General features: G+C 39.5%; 1 protein-coding gene across 4 annotated transcripts in view; it reads right to left on the bottom strand.

Annotated features, from left to right (window-relative positions):
* Window positions 1-1,554: 1,554 nt before the first annotated feature.
* Window positions 1,555-24,479, bottom strand: part of LOC140195356 (poly(rC)-binding protein 3) — a 189,486-nt gene continuing 166,561 nt past the window's right edge. For 2 of the 4 annotated variants that reach the window (XM_072253536.1, XM_072253537.1), the window contains exon 12: window positions 24,035-24,208. In XM_072253536.1, the coding sequence (XP_072109637.1) occupies window positions 24,035-24,208 (174 nt within the window). Of the gene's footprint in view, window positions 2,034-19,483; window positions 19,550-24,034; window positions 24,209-24,479 lie in introns of those variants that run through there. The other 2 variants (XM_072253535.1, XM_072253534.1) reach the window with 2 other exon arrangements.

The raw sequence follows: 24,479 nt of genomic DNA, 5'->3' as shown, positions 1-24,479 counted from the left end.
TGGAATATAAACTTGGACTTAAAAAAGTATAACTATGACCAGAAAACTAGTGGATTTTCATAAAAAAAAAACATCTAGTTCTCTAATGTTCTTCATTTCCACTGAGAAGAATATACAACTTCAGATACACCAGGATAGTTGACTGAATGGTTTGTCAGGCTGTTTAAGATCAACTGCAAATGGACAATAAACAGTTTGTCAAAATGTTCCATTCTCCAAAACAAAAACAACCAAGTATCAAATATTCTTCCTTAGCATTATTAATGGAAAAATATTGACCAACAACCAGGCAGAACTACTCGAATTCAGAAAGCATAAATCAATCTTAAGTAAATCTTGTTCTCCCACCTTACATTCAGCTAAGAGATCATAGTAGTTCATGGCTTGATGTCTAAACAAAGACATGTCTAACAGTGCAATACTGTGTACTACCTTGGAGTACCAGGCCAGATTTATGTGCATACCTCTGAAATGGGACTTGCGTTCTGACTTGCAAACATGAGTACTACCAACAGAAGCAGAGAGGGGGAATGATGGCAACAAAGACCTTGAATCTCTTTGAATAGAACATGCAGACACCCAGTGAAAATGGTGGAAGGCATAAACTGCGTGAGAGTGAGAGAGAAAAAGTGAAAAAAAATCAATTCTCAAGATGTTGTATAATGTGAATCAGCTGTGCTGACCTCTGCATCCAAATTCTAAATTGGAAATTAGATCAGGTGAAACACACTCCTGGGATGCAAAAATCATAAAATTAATTCCACGGGTCTGATCTTCAAAAAAATGCATATTTCCCCAATTGAATTAAATGACAGTTTAGAAAAGCATTCAACAACATGCTACCTTCTAAAGAAAACATGACAAAAATACTGAAATATTGAATCATCTACCAGTTAACATAAACAAAACAAATCCTAGTCATGATGAACTGAATTTACAATCACATACATTCTTTCACATTATTGAAGCATTTTTAAAACAGTGTAATGTAGGGCAGTGAATTTGGGCATAGCAAGATCACAACTAAAGAATACATTCTGTGATTTTATTGACATTGTTTGAGTGGTAACTGTTCACCACTCAACTATTAGAATTTCCTATTCCATTGCAGTGTGTTGCAAGATTTTTTTTATGTGACATCCCAAAAGCAAAGCAGAACTCGATTTTAACATCTTGTTCAATTATACATAGAAACACAGTAACAGCTTATACAAGGCAAATCTCTCCGAAAGCAGTCAGAGGAATATTAGAATATACAGTTTGACTCTGAAATGCAACAAGACATTAGGTGAAAGAGATTAGATCTTAAGATACAGCTGAAGGTATGGCAGCCCATAACTTAAGTGTTATTTAGTGACGTACACTTGGGCAAAAAAACAGGCCAGCATAGTTAGAGATGATGGATGAACAGGAATAGTATACTAAGGAGTATCAAAGGAGAAATTAAAGAAATTCACCAATTTGTTTCATCATATTTAATGCAGCAATTGAAGAAACACATCTTTCAAACCAGTATTTTGTAGAAGCCTGTCAGATATCAGACAGTTTATTAAATATAATTTCCATAAACATTTGAATAAAACTCATAACAAGCAATTGTAAATATGCCATTTAATGATATGGCTCACAGATTTTAGGTTTCTTTAGGTGCATTTTTAATTATAAAAATCATAATTTTGCTTTAACATTTATGACAGAGGGCACAGAATTGGATTTGTACCAGTCTATGCTTTGTAAGAGTTGCTAAAAGATTAAATCCCCTGAAAAAGAATATTGAAACATTTAAATAACATCAGCTATAAAAAGATGCTTAAAATTGTAGGAATAATGTAGTAATCTATTTAATAATCAAGCCATCAAAAGCATTTATTTCCCAATATTAAGAACAGAGTTTGAAATGGTAGAATCCTTCCCTTATTCTGTAGATCAAAGTCCATAGAAATCATTTTTCACTTGGGCCAGTGCGAATGTTGTCTTGTTACTACTGATGGGTACATTACAGAGCCCCCAAGCCAGAAACTTCTGAAGTGAGCCTAAAATGCAGGAACAAAATCAAGAAAAACAGAAAAGCAAAGTCCTTCTCAACCTTGTAATTTTGTTGAAATACAAATCCATGGATCTTCTGCTTATCTTTACAGAATTTACAACAATAAGTAAGAACAGGATCTTAGGATAAAAATTTGCAACAAATGTTCAAGAGAACATTGTTAACTAGATGAGATTTTTAAACATTGCTTCTAAATATTTCCTTTATTATATACAGACAAACAAAACACTAAAGTAAACAACACCATATGAACTCAGTTCTAACTCTAAAGTACAAATCAGTGCAATTTTGCTAATATTGTAGAGCTCCAGAATACAATATACATTGAGATACTTATTGTCCTACACAACTAGATATCAGAATGTGATTTAAAATGCCATTTATTAATCAGTGTTGCATTTTCATTTTGCTTCTTTTCTCTCTAATATATATTCAAATACTCTCAATTCAGATGAAGCTTTATATGTTATGACCAATGAGTATTTGAATTCAGAGAAATACAAATGTGATAGTACTGTATCAGTACTCCAAAACTAAATTAAAACAATGAATGGGCAAAACCAAACAGTTAATATTAACTAGTTCCAACAAAAAATGACCTAGTACTTGGTGAAATTTAATTCATTAGTGAATCAGCACTATTTTCAAACCACACAGTACAATTCATACTTCACATCTTATGCCCAGTCCTGAAGATAAATCCCATTCTTTCTAGTTTGTTTTTGTAAAAATATCCAGAGATCAATCTGTTGATTGAACCTGCAATATTTTTCTTTCATTTGATTACTTACTTACTCCCCCTCATTCTTTCCTTCAGGTATTTTGTCTAAAGAACATTAATTAATGTAAGAAATTTCAAACTATTCAGCCTGAAGACAGCACTGCTGTGTCTAATAATTTGCCCATCCTGGTGTCCACATGGATTCATTATAAAAGGGGGTTGTGAAAAGCAAACAGAAGGAACAATTCTGATCAATTTTACCTATTGGGAATTGGATTATGAAGTTGCTATTTACACAGATACATTCAACTGAGCACTGGTAGGCACTTGGCCAGGATCTTCCTCATCTAAAAGGCATTGAAATTCTTTGCATAAGTTTGCTGTACTGGAAAGAACCTGTTTTATTTGTGATGCTTCTAAAACTGGTCAAGTATATTTTTCCTCCAAATTCCTGCAGAAGCATTTTTTTTAAGCTTCAACCCATTGTGAACCCCTAACTGGTCTCAATTTATATTAAAGAAGAGAAAATCTACAGATGCTGGAAGTCGATAGCAACACACACAAAATGCTGGAGGAACTCAGCAGGCCAGGCAGCATCTATGTAAAGGAATACAGTCGACATTTCGGGCACAGACCCTTAATTCCTAACAGGCAAGCATATTGTTTTTTAAACATTCTGAGATACGCACAAACGTACAATACAGTTGTAATATGTATCCTTCACCATCCACCACATATTAGCAATGCATTTTGACTCATATTTGCCTGTAACATACTGGTTATAGGAAACCTACAATAGATGATTAAATTCTAAGTTTCCAATTATCCCATAAAATCATCTACTAGCACTTCCATCAACTAACTGATGCATTTAAATGAACTATCGCTGCTTAGCTGACAGAAACACTGATTGTGCATGGAAGTGTCCACGTAGGGTTTCACAGAGGAAGCATGGCTGTAGACCGGGGTTACAAGTGCGTTTAGGGAAACAGGGTTTTAAACTCCCAATACTGACTATCTTGCTGGCAAACATGCAGTCTCTGGTAAATAAAATTGATGATCTCAGAGCTAGGATGCTGAATCAGAGGAACATTTGTCCTTTGTTTCACAGAATCTTGGTTAACTCCTTCCATACTGGATGCAGCAATTCTGATCGATGGGTTTACTATACACCGTCAGGATAGATCTATAGAGTCTCTCAAAAGCAGAGGTAGAGGAGTCTGCCTCATGATAAACTTTTCTTGGTGCTCAAATATATCAGTGCGGTCCCAATTCTGCTCACTAGACCTGGAATATCTAGCAGTAAAGTGCTGTCCTTTTTACCTACCACAGGAGTTCTCCAGGGTCATTTTGGTAGCAGTTGACATTCCACCTCAGGCCAATGTCAATCAGGCTTTAGATGACCTGAGCAATGGGATCAACATGCATGAAACAGCGCATCACCATTGTTTTGGGAGATTTTAACCAGGCCAGTCTGAGAAAAATCACTAAGCAGTTACCATCACAGATATCACTTGCAATACCAGAGGAAACAACACACTGGACCATTGCTGCATCACCATTAAGAATACCTACCATGCTATTCCATGCCCTCTCTTCAGGAAGTCTTATCTTGTAGCTGTACTTCTACTCCTGGAGTACAGGCAGAGACTGAAGACTGCAGCACCAGTAGTGAGGACCAAGAAGGTATGGACAAGGGAAACACAGGAGTGCCTACAGGACTGCTTTGAATCAGTGGACTGGGCTGTATTCAGGGATTCATCTTCAAACCTGGATGAGTATGCTGCTGTCAGTACCTCCAGTTAAACTTAGACTTTTTGTGTGTTTTCCTCCAGTCTGTGGTTTTGTATTGCCAGGTGCTCCTCTCCCCACTCCTGCTCTACTCCAGCCCCTGTATTACTGAGTACTCCGTCTCTCACCTGTTTCTCATTATTACCTGTTTTGCTGCCACTTCTGTCTCAATGTGCTCCACCTATCATCTGCCTCTCTGTTTATTGCTCAGTGTATTTCAGTCCTGTGTTTTCACCTGTTTGTTGCCAGATTGTACCAGTGAATTTTCCTGAGCCTTTCTAGCATTCGTATCTGTACTCTGTCTGTCTTAATATTGACTCTGCCTGTTTCTCAATTCTGGTTTTTGGATTTCTCTGGATATTTTGATCTCTGCCTGAACTTTGACACCAACTTTGTTTGCACCTCTTGTAACTCAATTAATATCACTGTGTGCACAGTACTGGATCTGTGATTGCATCCCTGCTCCAGCCCTCTGACAGCTGCAGTTATTACTGACTTTATTAAAACCTGTGTGGATGAGTGTGTGCCTACAAAGATTTGTTGTACATTCCCAAACCAAAACCTGGAGGTATGTCGTCTGCTGAAGGCTAGATCTGTGGCACTCAAGTCTGGCGACCCAGGCCTGTACCAGAAAACCAAGTATGATTTGCGGAGGGCTATTTCAAGGGCAAAGAGACAATTTCAAACGAGGTTGGAGGTGACATCAGATGCACGGCAACCCTGGCAGGGCCTAAAAGACATTACTTCCTACAAAGTGAAACCCAGTAGTATGAATGGCAGAGATGTTTCACTACCAGATGAACTCAACGCCTTCTATGCATACTTTGAAAGGGGGAACACAACTACAGCTGTGACAATCCTTGCTGCACCTGATGACCCTGTAATCTCCACCTCAGAGGCCGATGTTAGGCTGTCTTTAAAGAGAGTGAACCTTCACAAGGCGGAAGGTCCAGATGGAGTACCTGGTAAGGCTCTGAAAACCTGTGCCAACCAACTGGTGGGAGTATTCAAGGACATTTTCAACCTCTCTGCTATGGGCAGAAGTTCCCACTTGCTTCAAAAAGGCAACAATTATACCAGTGCCTAAGAAAAAGAATAATGTGAGCTGCCTTAATGACTATCGCCTGGTAGCGCTCACATCAACAGTGATGAAATGCTTTGAGCGGCTGGTCATGACGAGACTGAACACCTGCCTCAGCAAGGACCTGGACCCATTGAAATTTGCCTATTGCCACAATATCAATGGTAGACACAATCTCAATGGTTGTCCACACTGCTTTAGACCACCTGGACAACACAAACACCTATGTCAGGATGCCATTCATCGACTATAGCTCAGCATTTAATACCATCATCCCCACAATCCTGATTGAGAAGTTGCAGAACCTGGGCCTCTGTACTTCTCTCTGCAATTGGATCCTCAACTTCCCAACTGGAAGATCACAATCCGTGTGGATCAGTGATAACACATCCCTCTTGCTGACGATGAATACTGGTGCACATCAGGGGTGTATGCTTAGCCACTGCTCTACTTTCTGCATACACATGACTGTGTGGCTAGGCATAGCCCAAATGCCATCTATAAGTCTGCTGATGATACAACCATGGTTGGTAGAATCTCAGGTGGTGATGAGAGGGCGTACAGGAGTGAGATATGCCAACTAGTGGAATGGTGTCGCAGCAACAACCTGGCACTCGACGTCAGTAAGATGAAGGAGTTGATTGTGGACTTCAGAAAGGCTAAGACGAAGGAACACATATCAATCCACAGAGGGATCAGAAGTGGAGAGAGTGAGCAGTTTTAAGTTCCTGGGAACTAGCATGCCTTCTTCTCAGTGTTACTGTCAGGAAGGAGGTACAGAAGCCTGAAGGCACACACTCAGCTATTCAGGACCAGCTTCTTCCCCTCTGCCATCCGATTTCTAAATGCACATTGAACCCTTTGACACTACCTCACTTTTTAAATATATATTATTTGTTTTTTGCACTATTTTAACCTATTCAATATATGTATACTGTAATTGATTTACTTACTTATTATTTTTTAAATTCTATATTGAATTGCTGATAAGTTAACAAATTTCACATCACATGCCAGTGATAATAACCCTGATTCTGACAGTGATGAATTGCTTTGAGAGGTTGGTCATGACTAGGATTAACTCCTGCCATAGTAAGGACCTGGATCTGCCGTAAGTTGCATACAGCCACAAGAAGTCCACAGCAGATGGAATCTCACTGGCTCTCCATTCAGCCTTGGACTATCTGGACAACAGCAACAACTACATCAGCTTGCTGTTTATTGATTACAGCCCAGTGTTCAACGGTATCATTACCACAGTACTAATCAACAAGCTTCAAAACCTGGGCCTCTGTACCTCCCTCTGCAACTGGATCCATGACTTCCTCATCAGGTAACCACAGTCAGTGCAGATCGGTAAGAACACCCCCTTGCTGACAATGAACACGGGCCAACCTCAAGGATACGTGCTTAGCTCGTTGCTCTACTCTCTCTTCACTCATGACTGTGTGACTAGGGACAGCCTCAAGGCCATTGAAACATTTTCAGCAACCTCTGTTGTTGGCAGAATCTCAAATGGCAAAGAGAAGGTGTACAGGAGTGAGATGGATTGGCTAGTAGAGTGGTGATGCAATAACAACCTTGCAGTCAGTGTCTGCAGGACCAAGGAACTGACTGCGGATTTCAGAAAGAGGAAATCAAGAAAGAACATCACTGCTCATCGAGGGGTCAGCAGTAGAAAGGGTAACAAGCTTCAGATTCCTGGGTGTCAACATCTCTGGTGATCTTTCCTGGACATTGATGCAGTTATGAAGAAGCCATACCAACTACAATACTTTATTTGGAGCTTGAGATTTGGAATGTCACCAAATAACCAGCGAATTTCTGTAGTTGTACCGCAGAGCCCATGCTGACAGCACCTGGTACAGAGGCATCAATACGCAGGTCAAAGAGACACCGTCAGCACAAGCTTCCCCACCATCGAGGACATCTTCAAAAGGTGGTGCCTCACGAAGATGACATCCATCATTAAGGACTCTCACCAACCAGGACTTGCCCCCTTCTCATCACTAACAGCAGGGAAAGGGTACCGGAGCCTGAAGGTGCACACTCAATGTTTTCGGAGCAGCTTCCTGCCCTCCACCATCAGATTTCTGAATGGTTCGTCAACTCATGAATGCTATGTCACAAAGCAACACACAAAACGCTGGAGGAACTCCGTAGGCCACCTATGGAAATGAATGGACAGTCAACATTTCAGGCCAAGAGCCTTTTTCAGGCAGCTTTAAGCTGGAATAGACAGTCAGTATGCTATTGCAATACCGGCAAGAAGCTATCTTCGTTTTCATCTACAATTAAGATCAAACTCATCAACGCTTTTTTTATTCACTGCATGCCATCAAACAAATAAAATGACTGAAGCCTGCTTTCATTGGACAAATAGGCTGGGACTGTGTAGCAGACTGTGGAGTGACCTTTACAGATTTATAAAATTATATGGCATAGAGAGAGTAGATAGACATGTTCTTTCTCCCCTATATGCAGTAACTACCACTCAAGTTTGTGGAAGCAAATGAAATGACAGATTTTAAAAGCCATTTGGACAGGTTCATGGATAGGGAGATGCAGACAGATGGGATTAACTTAGATAAGCATCGTGGCTGGCAAGAATGTGGTGGGCTGAAAGGCTTGTTTCCATGCTGTTTGATTCTATATATCTAGGAATTTAAATCAATCATATCAATCTTCCCTATGTTACTGAAAACTGTGGCAGATGTTCATCTTTACAGCTTGGAGATATAAAATCAGATGAGTAAAGATAAAAAAAACAGAAAGAGGGGGTAGTGGAAGATTAATCAGACCGATGGATTATTGTCCATTTCTCCCTGCTCAATTCACCAACCCATACTGCCACACAGTTTTCCACCACAAGGAAGTTTACCTATTATTACAGTTATTTTAATTTTCCTTGACTTCTTCCAAGTATCTTCACATTTTATGATAATTCACCTTTGCAAGTCCCATTTTTGAAATGTTCCTTACATGGTTCCAATAATTGGCATCTACTGTAGAAGTAGCGCATGGCATAGAATATACCTTTTTCAATTAATGTTTTTGGCCATTTTACCCCAAATTGTTGGAAAATAATTTCTTTCTCTTACAAAATAGGTCAGTAAGCTGTTGGAACTAGTTGCATCACTTGTTAAATAAAAATAGTGGAAGGAGGAAGACAATTTTATGAGTTAATAGTTACATTACAACTGAATAAAGTTTAAAATGTTTCCTTAGCATTTATCTTCTACCACACAATCTTGGTAGAGATAGGAAAAACTAAATTCACATCCCTTCAATATGGAGCAAACTTCTGCCGATCAGATTTCGTCGATGGAATTTTGGGAGTATAAGCAGACACATCTGTGGTCCCTGCAGCAGCAACGGCATTAAGTGCCAAGAGTGGAACAGTTCTCATGCCAAGCAGATTGGAGACAGGTACAGCATAGTTGGGTGTTGGTAAAGGGGAAGGGGTGTTCACAGAAGCAGCTGCTGTCGCTGTCAAAACAGCCACAGAGGTGGGGGTGGAGGAGGGGTTAGCAGACTGAGAGAGGTTCACGTTCAGGTCAACAGGGTTGGTGACGGAAGCAGTCTGGGTGCTGACTTTAGCCATCTCTAAGCTGCAAATGAAGAGAGGAACAGGAACAAACAGTTGGGTAGGACAAGCAAGGGTAAGGGAAGGAGGTAAGAAGGGAGCAAACAAAGGATGGGATTAGATTGGTGAACAGATGGAAGAGGCAATGGGAAGGAAAAAGTGAGAAATGAGGGTTGAGGGTGAGAGGGAAACATGTTAAAAAAGAGAAATAACAAAAGGATATTTCACGGCTTGATGAGACTTTAATTTAAAAAGACCATAGTCTCAATATGGCTTGACATGAATGAAAATAATCTGAGGAAAAGCACAATGACTAATGATGAAAAAGCAAGCTTAAATATCAAGAATTCAAAATAGTTTATATTTTCTTTCAAAGAACAAGCATATCTGAGTTATAAATGTTATAATTTTTTTTTGATCTCACACACATTACCATAGGTATCCACTTCCAATTCTTCTATATGACTTTGCAAATAAAAAGATAATGAATTTAATTAATTTGAAGCTGGGGTTTCTCCATTTTTTGAATAGCACAATGCACATAAATACTGTAATTGCTGTTTTATACTATTTGAAAGGGGAGAATTAAAATCCATTTAGAATTATTAACTGTACTTAGTAAATCAAATTTACACAAGGATACTAATGTGCAAAGATATATTGATAAATTACTAGTATATAAAGAATAAACTAAATGAACATTTTCTTGCATTTCATTATTTATATCACATTATGTACATTGTACCTTTACACAAGTGTAATATATATATATATATATATATATATATAGTTTTTAAAAATTTAGTGATAGAGCAGAATACGCCCTTCAGACCCTTTGAGCAAGGCCGCCCCAGCAACCCTGAGAACTCTGATTTAACCCTAACCTAATCACTGGGCAATTCACAATTGACAATTAACCTAGTCGGTATGCCTTTGGACTGTGGGATGAAAATGGAGCACCCAGGGAAAAGCCATGCATTCTATGGTGAGGATGTATAGACGCCTTACAGATGACACTGGAATCGAACTCTGAGTTCCGATGCCTTGAGCTGTAATAGCATCATGACCATTGCTACGCTACCACCCAGGTAAAATATCAGTTGTCTTGAAAACTAAATAGGATTTAGTTTATGAGATTATAATTATATATTTACTGACAAGTGGACACTTAGCTATGACAATTCATTTTCCAGAAAGTCATTTAGATTTCCTTTTGGCTTGATAGTTTCTTTAGATGTTGCAATTAACAACATCAAAAATATTGCTTCAAGGACCTTACAAGCATTGTAGCAAATTGATATTCTTAAATTCTATACTGAATATTTAATATTACATGTTATTTAAATATCTAGAATACAACTTGGGGATGGACAATATGCAGTCAGACCCTGTTATTACAGACCCACAATTCAAGTCGTTCTCCTCAATGGACTGTCCTTCATTCTGTCTTGGGCTGGGCTGATTTAACTCCTTTACCACACACACAGCCTCTGTGCTGGGCTTTCCATCTGTCACACATTTGCAGTTGATGGCGTCATTGCGCACTTCCTGTGAGTGTCAAAGCAATGACAGCTGACCAGCCCATAATAATGGGGTACAAACCACTGCAAGTGTGAGGGCTAACTGCTAGTTATTAAGAGCCAGATGTCTGGCTTTAGCATAGGCTGAACTCCACACAACTTCAACAGAATGAAAAATTGATCTAAAGTAAGGTTTGTAATAACCAAGTTGGCCATACAGAGGTATGAATGTATGACCTCTGAATTACAGAACACAATTTAAAAATGACCATGCAAATACAATTGACTTGATATTTTTTCTTGGCTTTTCCGTTGGTTAAGGCTTTATACTTTTAAGTAAGCTTTTGTTTATGAAAAACTGTTTAAATAACCATGAAAATAACTTCTTGATTAGTCAGGGCATGAAGGGATATGGGGAGAGAGGGCAGGAGAGTGGGATTGAGAGGGAAATGGATCAGTCATGATGAAATGGCAGAGCAGACTCAATGGGCCAAATGGCCTAATTCTGCTCCTGTATCTTACGGTCTTAAAACCCTTCCTTCAAGTATCTGCTGCAAAAATGCCACAGACGAACAGCTGCAATTGAATAATAATGTTTACACCAAAGCTATAGTCTCTGAATTGAAAGACAAGAGGATTCACCTTGGAACATTCTCTGCATCATATGAAGTAGTAACACAATTAGATTTTTAACACCTTCTTTCGAGACTAACTTCAGCATTTGCTCAGCTAAAATTATCCCATACAAGCATTGTTTTCTCATGTTTAGCATTTAGAAAGTCTGCTGCAAAGCTAACCTTTCATGACAAAATAATTTGCCTCAGCTAAAATTATCATCTAAAGTTAAATTAAAATTTTCAAAACATTGAACAGAATCAGTGATATAGGCAGATCATGAAAAGATGTAAGAACAACAAAGATGTTGTCATGGGAAATTTTAACATCCCTAGTATTGACTGGGACTAAGTGCAAAGGGGCTTAGATGAAACAGAATTTGTTAGCTGCATCCAGGAGAGTTTCTCAAAACAACACGTTTAGGGAATGGTGATACTAGACTTTGTACTGGAGAATTAACCTGGTCAGGTGATTGGAGTAGGTTTCAGTGGGTGGGCCAATAGACAATAGGTGCAGGAGTAGGCCATTTGGCCCTTCGAGCCAGCACCACCATTCACTGTGATCATGGCTGATCATCCACAATCAGTATCCAGTTCCTGCCTTATCCCCATAACCTTTGGTTCCGCCAACTTTAAGAGCTCTATCCATCTCTTTCTTGAAAGCATCCAGAGACTTGGCCTCCACAGCCTTCTGGGGCAGAGCATTCCATATATCCACCACCCTCTGGGTGAAAAAGTTTTTCCTCAACTCCGTTCTAAATGGCCTACCCCTTATTCTTCAACTGTGGCCTCTGGTTCTGGACTCACCCATCAGCAGGAACATGGTTCCTGCCTCCAGCGTGTCCAATCCCTTAATAATCTTAAATGTTTCAATAAGATCCCCTCTCAACCTTCTAAATTCCGGAGTATACAAGCTCAGTCGCTCCAATCTTTCAACATATGACAGTGTCGCCATGCCGGGAATTAACCTTGTGAAACTGTGCGACACTCCCTCAATAGCAAGAATGTCCTTCCTCAAATTTGGAGACCAATACTGCACACAGTACTCCAGGTGTGGTCTCACCAGGGCCCTGTACAACTGCAAAAGGAACTCTTTGCTCTTACACTGAATTGCCCTTGTTATGAAGGCCAGCATGCCATTAGCTTTCTTCACTGCCTGCTGTACTTGCATGCTTGATTTCAGTGACTGATGTACAAGAACACCTAAATCTCATTGTACTTCCCCTTTTCCTAACTTGACTCCATTTAGATAATAATCTGCCTTCCTGTTCTTACCACCAAAGTGGATAACCTCACATTTATTATCACATTTATTATCACATTAACAGGATTTGATAAGTGATCTTGAAGTAAAGGAGCCATTAGGAGGTAGTGACCATAATATGATAAGTTTTTATCTGCAAGTTGAGAGGGATAAGGGCAGATCAGAAGTGTCAGTATTGCAGTTGAACAAAGGAGACTATGGAGCCACGAGGGAGGAGCTGGCCAAAGTTGACTGGTCGGATATCCTAGCAGAAGAGAGAGTGGAACAGCAATGGCAGGTATTCTTGGGAATAATACACAAGGTGCAAAATCAGTTCATCCCCCGGAGAAGGAAGGATTCAAAGGGAGGAAAGTGGCCACAGTGGTTGACAAAGGAAGTCAGAGATAGCATAGCATTAAAAAAGAAGTATAACAAAGCTAAGGTGAGTGGGAAGATGGATGATTGGGAAATTTTTAAGGAGCAACAGAACTTAACTAAAAAGGCAATACGGCCTTTTAGAGAGAAAATGAGGTATGAATGCAAGCTAGCTAGGAATATAAAGGAGGATAGCAAAAGTTTTTTTAGGTATGTGAAGAGAAGGAAGATAGTTAAGAACAATGTTGGGCCCTTGAAGAATGAATTGGGAGAAATTGTTATGGGAAACAGAGAAATGGCAGACGAATTTAATAAGTACTTTGGATCTGTCTTCACTAGGGAAGACACAAGCAATCTCCCAGATGTATGGATGGGCCAAGGACATAGGGTAACAGAGGAACTGAAACAGATTGACATTAGGAAGGAAACGGTGATGAGTAGACTGATGGGACTGAAGGCTAACAAATCCCCAGGTCCAGATGGTCTGCATCCTAGGGTACTAAAGGAGGTGGCTCTGGAAATTGCGGATGCATTGGTGATCATTTTCCAATGTTCCTTAGATTCAGGATCAGTTCCTGAGGATTGGCGAATGGCTAATGTTATCCCACATTTTAAGAAAGGAGGGAGGGAGAAAACAGAGAACTATTGCCCTGTTAGCCTAACATCAGTAGTGGGGAAGATGCTAGAGTCCATTATTAAAGATGAAATAGTGGCATATCTTGATAGCAGTGATAGGATTGGGCCGAGCCAGCATGGATTTACCAAGGGCAAATCATGCTTGACTAATCTATTGGAGTTTTTTGAGGATGTAACCAGGAAGATAGATGCCGGAGATCCAGTGGATGTGGTGTACCTTGACTTTCAGAAGGCATTCGATAAGGTACCACATAGGAGATTGGTGGGTAAAATCAGAGCTCATGGCATTGGGGGGAGGATATTGACATGGATAGAAAACTGGTTGGCAGATAGAAAGCAAAGGGTAGCAGTGAATGGGTGTTCCTCGGAATGGCAGGTGGTGACTAGTGGGGTGCCACAGGGTTCAGTATTGGGACCACAGCTGTTTACAATTTACGTCAGTGATTTAGAGGAAGGCATTGTGAATAACATCAGCAAGTTTGCTGATGATACTAAGCTGGGTGGCAGTGTGACATGTGATGAGGATGTTAGGAGAATTCAAGGTGACTTGGATAGGCTGGGCGAATGGGCAGAAACTTGGCAGATGGCGTTTAATGTGAATAAGTGTGAGGTTATTCACTTTGGGAGCAAGAACAAGAAGGCAGATTATTATCTGAACAGTGTGGAGTTAGGTAATGGAGAAATACAAAGGGATCTAGGAGTACTTGTTCATCAGTCTCTGAAGGTGAATGAACAAGTGCAGCAGGCAGTGAAGAAGGCTAATGGAATGTTGGCCTTTATTACAAAGGGAATTGAGCACAAGAGCAAGGAAATCCTTTTGCATTTGTACAGGGCCCTGGTGAGACCACACCTGGAGTATTGTGTGCAGTTTTGGTCTCCAGGGTTAAGGAAGGACATCCTGGCTGTGGAGGAGGTGCAGCGTAGGTTCACTAGGTTAATTCCTGGGATGTCCGGACTGTCTTACGCAGAGAGGTTAGAGAGACTGGGCTTGTACACGCTGGAATTAAGGAGATTGAGGGGGGATTTGATTGAGACATATAAGATTATTAAGGGATTGGACAAGGTAGAGGCAGGAAATATGTTCCAGATGCTGGGAGAGTCCAGTACCAGAGGGAATGGTTTAAGAATAAGGGGTAGGTCATTTAGGACAGAGTTGAGGAGGAACTTCTTCTCCCAGAGAGTTGTGGAGGTGTGGAACACGCTGCCTCAGAAGGCAGTGGAGGCCAATTCTCTGGATGCTTTCAAGAAGGAGCTAGATAGATATCTTATGGATAGGGGAATCAAGGGTTATGGGGACAAGACAGGAACCGGGTAATAATAGTAGATGATCAGCCATGATCTCAGAATGGCGGTGCAGCCTCAAAGGGCCGAATGGTCTACTTCTGCACCTATTGTCTATTTATCCACATTAAACTGCATCTGCCATGCATCTGCCCACTCACCCAGCCTGTCTAAATCACCCTGCATTCTCATAACATCCTCCTCACATTTCACACTGCCACCCAGCTTTGTGTCATCGGCAAATTTGCTAACGTTACTTTTAATTCCCTCATCTAAATCATTAATATATATTGTAAACAGCTGCGGTCTCAGCACTGAACCATGCGGCACCCCATTGGTCACCACCTGCCATTCGGAAAGGGACTCGTTAATCACTACTCTTTGTTTTCTGTCAGCCAGCCAATTTTCAATCCATGTCAGTACTCTGCCCCCAATACCATGTGCCCTAATTTTGCCCACTAACCTCCGATGTGGGACTTTATCAAAGGCTTTCTGAAAGTCCAGGTACACTACATCCACTGGCTCTCCCTTGTCCATTTTCATAGTTACATCCTCAAAAAATTCCAGAAGATTAGTCAAGCACGACTTCCCCTTCGTAAATCCATGCTGACTCGGACCGATCCTGTTGCTGCTATCCAGATGTGTCATAATTTCATCTTTTATAATTGACTCCAGCATCTTTCCCACCACCGACATCAGGCTAATCAGTCTATAATTCCCTGTTTTCTCTCTTCCTCCCTTCTTGAAGAGAGGGACAACATTAGCCACCCTCCAATACACAGGAACTGGTCCTGAATCTATAGAACATTGGAAAATGATTACCAATGCGTCCACGATTTCTAAACCCACCTCCTTAAGTACCCTGGGATGCAGACCATTAGGTCCCGGGGACTTATCCGCCTTCAGACCCAACAGTCTATCCAACATCATTTCCTGCCTAATATAAATTTCTTTCAATTCATCCATTACCCTAGGTCCTTTGGCCGCTATTACATCTGGGAGATTGTTTGTGTCTTCCCTAGTGAAGACAGATCCGAAGTACCTGTTCAACTCATCTGCCATTTCCTTGTTCCCCATAATAAATTCACCCGTTTCTGTCTTCAAGGGCCCAATTTTGGTCTTAACTATCTTTTTCCTTTTCACATACCTAAAGAAGCTTTTACTATCCTCCTTTATATTCTTGGCTAGTTTACCTTCGTACCTCATTTTTTCTCCGCGTATTGCCTTTTGAGTTACCTTCTGTTGCTCTTTAAAAGTTTCCCAATCCTCTGGCTTCCCACTCGTCTTTGCTATGTTATACTTCTTCTCTTTTATTTTTATACTGTCCATTACTTCCCTTGTCAGCCACGGCCTCCCCTTACTCCCCTTAGGATCTTTCTTCCTCTTTGGAATGAACTGATCCTGCACCTTCCGCATTATTCCCAGAAACACTTGCCATTGCTGTTCCACTGTCATCCCTGCTAGGGTATTGTTCCATTGAACTTCATCCAGCTCCTCCCTCATAGCACCATAGTTCCCTTTGTTCAACTGTAATACTGACACTTTCGAGTTTCCCTTCTCCCTCTCAGATTGTAGATTAAAACTTAGCATATTATGGTCACTACCTCCTAATGGCTCCTTTACCTTGAGGTCCCTGATCAAATCCGGTTCATTGCACAACACTAAATCTACAATTGCGTTCTCTCTGTACAAGCTGTTCTAAGAATCCATCTCGGAGGGACTCCACAAACTCCCTTTCTTGGGGTCCAGTACCAACCTGATTCCTCCAGTCTACCTGCATGTTGAAATCCCCCGTAACAACTGTAGCATTACCTTTGCGACATGCCAATTTTATCTCTTGATTCCAAAGGTAAGGTGGTCATAACCTGATATATTTTCAGAAGCAGCTTTGCCTTGTTGTTAGCCCACTTTGTGTGTTTTTGTTTTGTACTATATACCCAACTCTACCATCCATCACATGCTTTGCTTGCAATGAACCTTGAAATAATGGTGTTGAGTTTCTTATCAGCATATCCACTCAGTTCAACTAGAAGATCTGAAAAATAGTGTGTTAGTGTTAAGGCAACTTGGACACATGCTGTGAGAAAACTTGCATTTTTCAGTCAGTTTCTGCATATCGTAAAGTAAAATTAAAAGGGATTTTACAATTTTTCTTAGAGGTGATTTTCCATTTCTACTTTGGGTTTAGTCTCTGCTTCAAGCAAAGTGAATTTATTAAGTTGCTCACCTACTGTTTAGAAATGTTTCCTTATTTGATTGTCAATAACTAGCTTTCAATACAGAATCAGAAAATCAGAGAATCCTTCGGTGCGTTGAGTGTGTCAGTATCTCTCTCACCCCACCCCCCCCACCCAGGAAATGCTTGGTAAGTGGGAGATCTTCAGATGTGAAATACTGAGACTACAGAGTTTGTACTTTCTTGCTAGAATAAAAGGCAAGGCTAACAGGTTTAGGGAACCTTGGTTTTCGAGGGATATTGAGGCCACGATTAAGAAAGAGATCCATAGTAGGTACAGAATGCAAGGGACAAATGAGGTGCTTGAGGAGAATAATAAATCCATTGAATACTTAAGAGAAAAATCAGGAGAACTAAAAGGTATGAGGCACTTCTAGCAGACAAAGTGAAGGAGAATTCCAAGGGCTTCTACAGATATATGAAGGATAACATAGGACAAAATTGGTCAACTATGCATGGAGCCAAGAGATAGGGGAGATCTTAATTTTTTTTTTGCATCCATATTTACACGAGATGGACACAGAGTCTGTAGAACTGAAACAAAACAGTAGTGAGGTCATAGAGCTATTCTGAATAACAGAGTCATGTTCCCAGAGCCTGACATGATGCCCCCTCAGACCTTGTGGGAGGCTGGTGTAGAAATTTCAGGAACCCTGGCAGATATATTTAAAACATTCTTAGTCACAGGTGAGGTCCCAGAAGATTTGCTGATAGATAATGTTCCATTGTTCAAGAAAGGTTCTGAGAATAAGATAGGAAATTATAGGCTGCTGAACCTGGGGTGTCAGTTGTGGATAAATTATTGGAAAGTATTCTAAGGGACATAATATACTGTATATGTATTTGCACTGACAGGGCCTGATTAAGGATAGTCAAACACGAGGAGATCTGCAGATGCTGGAAATTCAAGCAACACACATCAAAGTTGCTGGTGAACGCAGCAGGCCAGGCAGCCCCCTCCCACTTTCAAATCTCTTACTAGCTCTTCTTTTAGTTAGTCCTGACGAAGGGTCTCGGCCCGAAACGTCGACTGTACCTCTTCCTAGAAATGCTGCCTGGCCTGCTGCGTTCACCAGCAACTTTTATGTGTGTTGTAAGGATAGTCAATGTGGCTTTGTGCTTGGTAGGTAATGTCTAAGCAATACTTCAGTGTTTTTCCAAGGAGGCTATCAGGAAAGTTGATGAAGGGAAGGCAGTGGGACTTTAGCAAAGTTTTCGACAAAGTCCTGTATGGGTGGCTATTCTAGAAGGTTCAGTCGCTTAGCATTGAGGAAGCAGTAGTGCATTGGATTCAACATTGGTTTAGAGGGAGAAGACAGAATAGCAGATGATGGTTGTCTCTCTGACTGAAGGCCTGTGATCAGTGGTGTGCCGCAAAGATTGGTACTGGGTCTGTTGTTGTTTGTCATCAATATTATTTTGATGACAATTTGGTAAATTAGATCAGCCAATCTGTGGATGACAAGGAGATTGGAGGCATAGTGGACAGTGAGGAACTCTGTCAAAGTTTGCAGCAGGATCTGGACCAGCTGAGAAATGGCAGTTGGAATTTAATGCAGACAAGTTTGAGGTTTTGTACCTCGATAGGACAAACCAAGGTAGGACTTACACAGTGAATGTGTGAGGGATCGAGGAGTGCAGTAGAACAGAGGGATCTGAGAATACAGATCTAGAATTTGCTGTAAGTGGCGTCACAGCTTGATAGGGTCGTATTGAGAGCATTTGGCACATTGGCCATCACAAATCAGAGTATAGAGTACAGGAGCTGGGATACTATGTTTAAGTTTTGTGAAATGTTTGTGACCAAATTTGGAATATTGTGTGCAGTTCTGGTCACCTAACTGCAGGAAAGATACTGTATCAATAGGATTGAAAGAGTACAGAAAGAATTTACAAGTGTCTTGCTGGGACTTGAGGATATGAATTATTGGGAAAGTTTGAATAGATTATTCCCTTGGAGTCCTGGAGAGTGAGAAGAGATTTCATAGAGGTATACAAATGTTTTGTGGGGTAATAGATAGGGTAAATGCAAGTAGGTTTTTGCACCAAGATTGGGGGGGGAATTTAAATAAAAAATAAATAAATAAGCTAGAGGTCACAGATTAAGGGTGAAAAGTGAAATATTTAAGGAGGTGAACTTATTCAATAACCTTTAAGAACTTGGGCCTCAATACCTCCTTGTGCAACTGGATCCTCGATTTCCTCACTTGTAAATCCCAGTCAGTTCATATAGGCAACAAAATCTCTGCCACAATTTCTATTAGCACAGATGCACCACGAGGCTGCGTTCTTAGCCCCCTGCTATACTCACTTTATATCTATGGCTGAGTATAGCTCCAATGCTGTACTTACGTTCGCTGATGATACCACTGTTGTTGGCCAAATCAATATCATATCAGATGATCTGTCCCAGGACCACTGTGAGAAGTTTGCAGAGATTCAGCGTGTTACCAAAAACTTTGACAATTTTCTACCGATGTGCGGTGGAGAGTATCCTAACTGATTGCATCATGACCTGGTACAGAAGCACCAATTCACACCAATGGAAAACTCTAGAGAAAATGCTGGATACAGACTACTCTGGTTTCCTCCTCCTGAAGTCAATAATCAACTCCTGGTCTTGCTGACATTGAGTGAGAGGTTGTTGTTGTGGCATCACTCAGCAGATTTTCAATCTCCCTCCTATATGCTGATTCGTCACCACCTTTAATTCCACCAATGACATTGGTGTCATCAGCAAACTTAAATAAGGCATTGGAGCTGTGTTTAGCCTCATAGTCATAAGTATAAAGCAAGGAGTTATTGAGGCCAAGGTCCTGAAGCTTATTGATTAGTTTTGAGGTGAAGTTAGTACCGACTGCCAAACTGTAGTAATAAAGAGATTATTGATGTGTGCATTTTTGCTGTCCAGATGTTCCAGGGTTGGGTGAAGAGCAAATGAAATGGAAGCTACCATTGACCTGTTGTGATGGTAGGCAAATTGGAGTGGACCCAAGTCATTTCTCAGGTAGCAGTTGATATGTTTCATCACCAACCTCTCAAAATACTTCATCACAGTGAGACCACGTGCAGATTATGTGACCAATTGTCAGAACACCTGCTCTCTATTACTATGGGCATCATGAGTTCTCAGTTGCACTTCAGCTGGCCCGTAGTCTTTAACCTAATATTACGAACATTGTATTCTCCAAGTTTAGGTAAACACAGGTGTGTTTTACTCATTCCCTGTTTTCTCCCTCTTCCTCCTATCCTCCTTGCACAGTGAAACAAATACTAATTTAGGACCTCATCCACTTCCCTTCATTGTCCTTAAAAGGACTTAATCTTCTCTTAGCTACCCTCTTGCTCCTAACTGCACATAAAAAATACCTTTGGGTTCTCCTTAATATTACTTGCCAAGAACTTTACACAGCCCCATTACAAGTCCTTATCTGCTTCCATTATATTCCTGAAGGACGTTAGTTTTATTTGAGCTTCTCAAACTTTACAAGTGTTTTCCTTTTGACTAAATTTACGATTTCTCTTGGTTCCTGTACCTTTCCATCGTTGTCATCCATCCTCATTGGAATATGATATTCCTGAACTCTAACCAGCTGGCCTTTAAAAGACTCCCACATTCCAGAAGAGGGGTTATCCCCTAAAACAATGATCCAAATCTACTCTTCCCCAATTTCTGCCTAAAACACTTGTAATTAGCTTTTCCAATGTAGCACTTTCATCCAGGGACAAGTATTATCCATTTCTAATGTGGGTGGCACAAATGAGGGTTCATAGTTACGATTGTTCATAATGGGTTTTTTTCAGGGTCTCATGAGAGCAATGCAAGGTTCTAACCTTGGAGAGCTACACTCTGTGGTGAACAAATTTCATACATCTTTTTTCATTAAGGTTTCTTAAACCAACTCCCAAAACAACTTTTGTGAGGAAGTCTGTCAAAAGATATTTCAAAAATTTGATGAGGCTGCAGTTTACTCCCTTTGATCATTTATAACCCTCCATCCACCGTTTACATACTTTTTTTGGTCTGATTGGAAAGTTTTAGAAACATCACGAAATCCAAGCACACCAATCTAACGCCCAAAATACCTGCTAATATTGTTGCTGATGAGAATCTAGTGTACAGTAATTTATTTATGGACAAGCTGCCTTCATGAAAAATGGGGAATTTAGAAAAGCAAAAAGGCTGTGTGGAATGCATAGTGGACTTTTTGGTCCAGTGTACTCCTACATGGAGAGACTGGTGTACTATTCATCATATCAATTAAAAAACTATTTAAATTAAAGGAATGTACCCAAAAGTCAATGCTGTTCCAGTAAAAGTCATGTATCAAACTTTCATAAATCAAGGAATTACTGGATTGAGATTCTCAGTTTGCTCTTTCAAGTCCCTTTGCAGTGAACTTAAAGATGGAATTTGATGAGGTGGTACAAGATTTCTGATGCATTCTGTTTATAGAAAAAATACTTCCAATCCATCCCACTCATAAGATTTTAAATCCCCACAATATGTTTCATCCAATTGTATTTCCTCGCTAGTTGCTCATTTTTTAAAAAATTATTTACTGTCTGCTAGAAAAGACTTCTGAAAGTAGTGGTTTGTATCCAATGTCCCTTCCAAACGATCATCATTTATTTAGTGACTTTATAGGTTGATCAAACACAGGGGACATTGTTGGACACTCAGTGCAGGTACACATGCAAGATATCACTGTTAACAATCTCACTTATTGGAAGAAATTCCACCAATTCTCTTCCCTCCCAGTGTGTTGAGATCAACTATTGATCAGGTGATCTCTTCCCTCATCTACCTCAATGGAGTGGGCATAGATTTGAAACAGGGATCTGAAACAAATACTTGTTAACCTCAGCCTGAAATTAACTTGGATGAAAATACAAAACAGAAGCAAAATCTGAATATTATCAATTTCCAAGAATTAAGTTTGAACATTTCTATAATTCAATGAAAAATATCTTGGTTTAGCTAATCAGAAAGGGAACAAACTATATATTTTTTTACTTTTATTTTCCTTCATTACAATTCTTATTAGAAAGTGAAATAATTTAATAATTTATTAAGAAGAATGTAATAATTCTTAATGTCAATGGTATAAAAATTTTTTATCATGGAGATATTACACGCTATTATATTTTGTCTCCTTTTCCAATATTCTACTGACCATAGGTAACTCAGCTGTTGACTGCATCTTCAGCCTTGATATAAACTAGCACTATTAGTTGTAACTTTGGTTCACTTTTAATTTAAATGGACAATTGCACACTGAAGGCTCTTCTGCTTCACTCTAACATCCAAAGAAGCTATCACAAAACTGAAGAAGAATCATGGCCTAACAAAATTATTTGGTTACTACTACTTCAATCCAGTGGTTTAAAAATAAACAATATTAAATTTGCTGAGACCAACCTCTGGTGTAAACAGAAGCTATGTGTCAAAGTACAACTCACAATTAACAAGCGGAGTGTGACAGCTAGTTTTACAAATGTGATAAAATCAATGGGTTCAAACCATTCATCCAAATTTATTAGACTTCTATTTTTGCTATCATTTTCAATAAAACGTTTAATTTTCAGAAGTGGCAGATGTCTTCCAGAGATGCAGTTAAATGCATATCTGTTTCCAAAGTTTTTTTCTGTATAATGGCAGCTGAGGAATATGAAACACAGTGGACACTAATGTGCTAGACTCTGGGGAGAGCTACACTGAACCAGTGGCAGGATGTTGCACCAGGCTCAGAGAGAAGGCATTTCATCTACAGAAAGGTTGCTGCATTTTATTGCATAAGACCCAAAGAAGTTAAATATTTGTTTGATTGATATAATGGCATAATGTTGTTGGTTTCCTGTGTTTACAAATTGGACATTATATATAGATTTTGGTTATGACAATCTCTGTAATAAACTTAGCACTTTTTGAGGACTGTTGACTTTTCAGAAGATATTAATTTTTTATACTTTAATGGGTACATTGCATGTTAAACCTGAGTTTGCTAATTGAATTTTAGCTGAAGTTGAATTCTTTGTAACAGACTTGTCTAAAGATGAACACACAGTGGAGCAGAAATACAAAGTTCCACATACTCGGTTCTTCTCAGTGGAGTTGCAAGTGTAGCATTTTCAAATACTGTGATCTCATGAACTACGTCATAACAGAACCATACAAAATCAAAACAATTACGCTATTTCCACAGTTACAATTTGCTCTTGCAAAGGCACAATCCAAGTAATAAATTCAATAATAGTTTGTGTCAACTGGAAAACTACAATCATCATTAGTTTACTGGTTAGTGATAATATTTTGGTATTATTCCCTAATTTGATTTAAAATTGTGCCTTTTTAGTTCATCATGTTCTTAACTCTAAAGATTATTTTTCTCAGTTCTGGCCTAGGAAACCAGCCTGAATCATGCTGGCACTTTTTACGGTACCACCATTTCCTAGGAAATCAGGAAATCTTACTGTTAGGGAGGTTTCACACCAGGGTTACAGTGAAATGCTCCTGGCTAAGTCACTAGTTACTATGTGATGGTGTAGCTCCAAAGTACCAGAAGAAATAACATCAGCTGTGTAGCATTGGTAACTGCTACCTCACCACAACTTCTGAAGCTTTGATATGTATAGATTCATTATTAAAATTCTTCCTAACAACTGAAATGTTTTTACTGTTACTGAGGATTAAGCCTGAATTTATTTTAAACAATCTATTCAATCTAAAGTTATGATTTTTTTTAAAATGTATTTATGAAATGAATATTACCCCAGAATTTCTTAGAGTATTCCCAATGTGAGATTGGAGTTCTTTTTGTCTGCAATAATTAAGGCACAACTTCTTACATCAGCATGTGACGTGTTCTTCTTTGACATTTTAAAGAACAATACAAAGCAGACCTACCTTGCATTTATAAGGTACTGTGCCAGGCTAATATTGGCAGGAGATCCTGTGATGGTGATCTGTCGCTCTGTGGAACCTTCTGTTGCATTTGCAATTTTGATTTGTGCTCCTGACATCTGTCTAATTTCATTTATTTTGCTCCCTTGTCTGCCAATAATACATCCTATTAACTGTTGTAGAAGAAAAATAGAAATACATTGTTATCCGTCAAATGGATCTGAAGAAGACAATATATAAATTGATATTGATTTGAAGCTACTATTAAATCAATACACATCAAAAAGCTGTTTCCAAATTCAAAATGCATAGTTTTGAACTGACAATTGAAGGACAGGGTTCTAACTTACTAAATAATAAAATGTTAGCCTCTAGTTCAGACTGTGAAGATTAATGCACAAAGCAATTGGTTTTATTGAAGATTAGACAAAACTAAGATAGCAC

Source organism: Mobula birostris, chromosome 3, assembly GCF_030028105.1.
Source record: "Mobula birostris isolate sMobBir1 chromosome 3, sMobBir1.hap1, whole genome shotgun sequence".
Classification (NCBI taxonomy): Eukaryota; Metazoa; Chordata; class Chondrichthyes; order Myliobatiformes; family Myliobatidae; genus Mobula; species Mobula birostris.
This window is presented reverse-complemented; position numbering and strand designations above follow the sequence as displayed.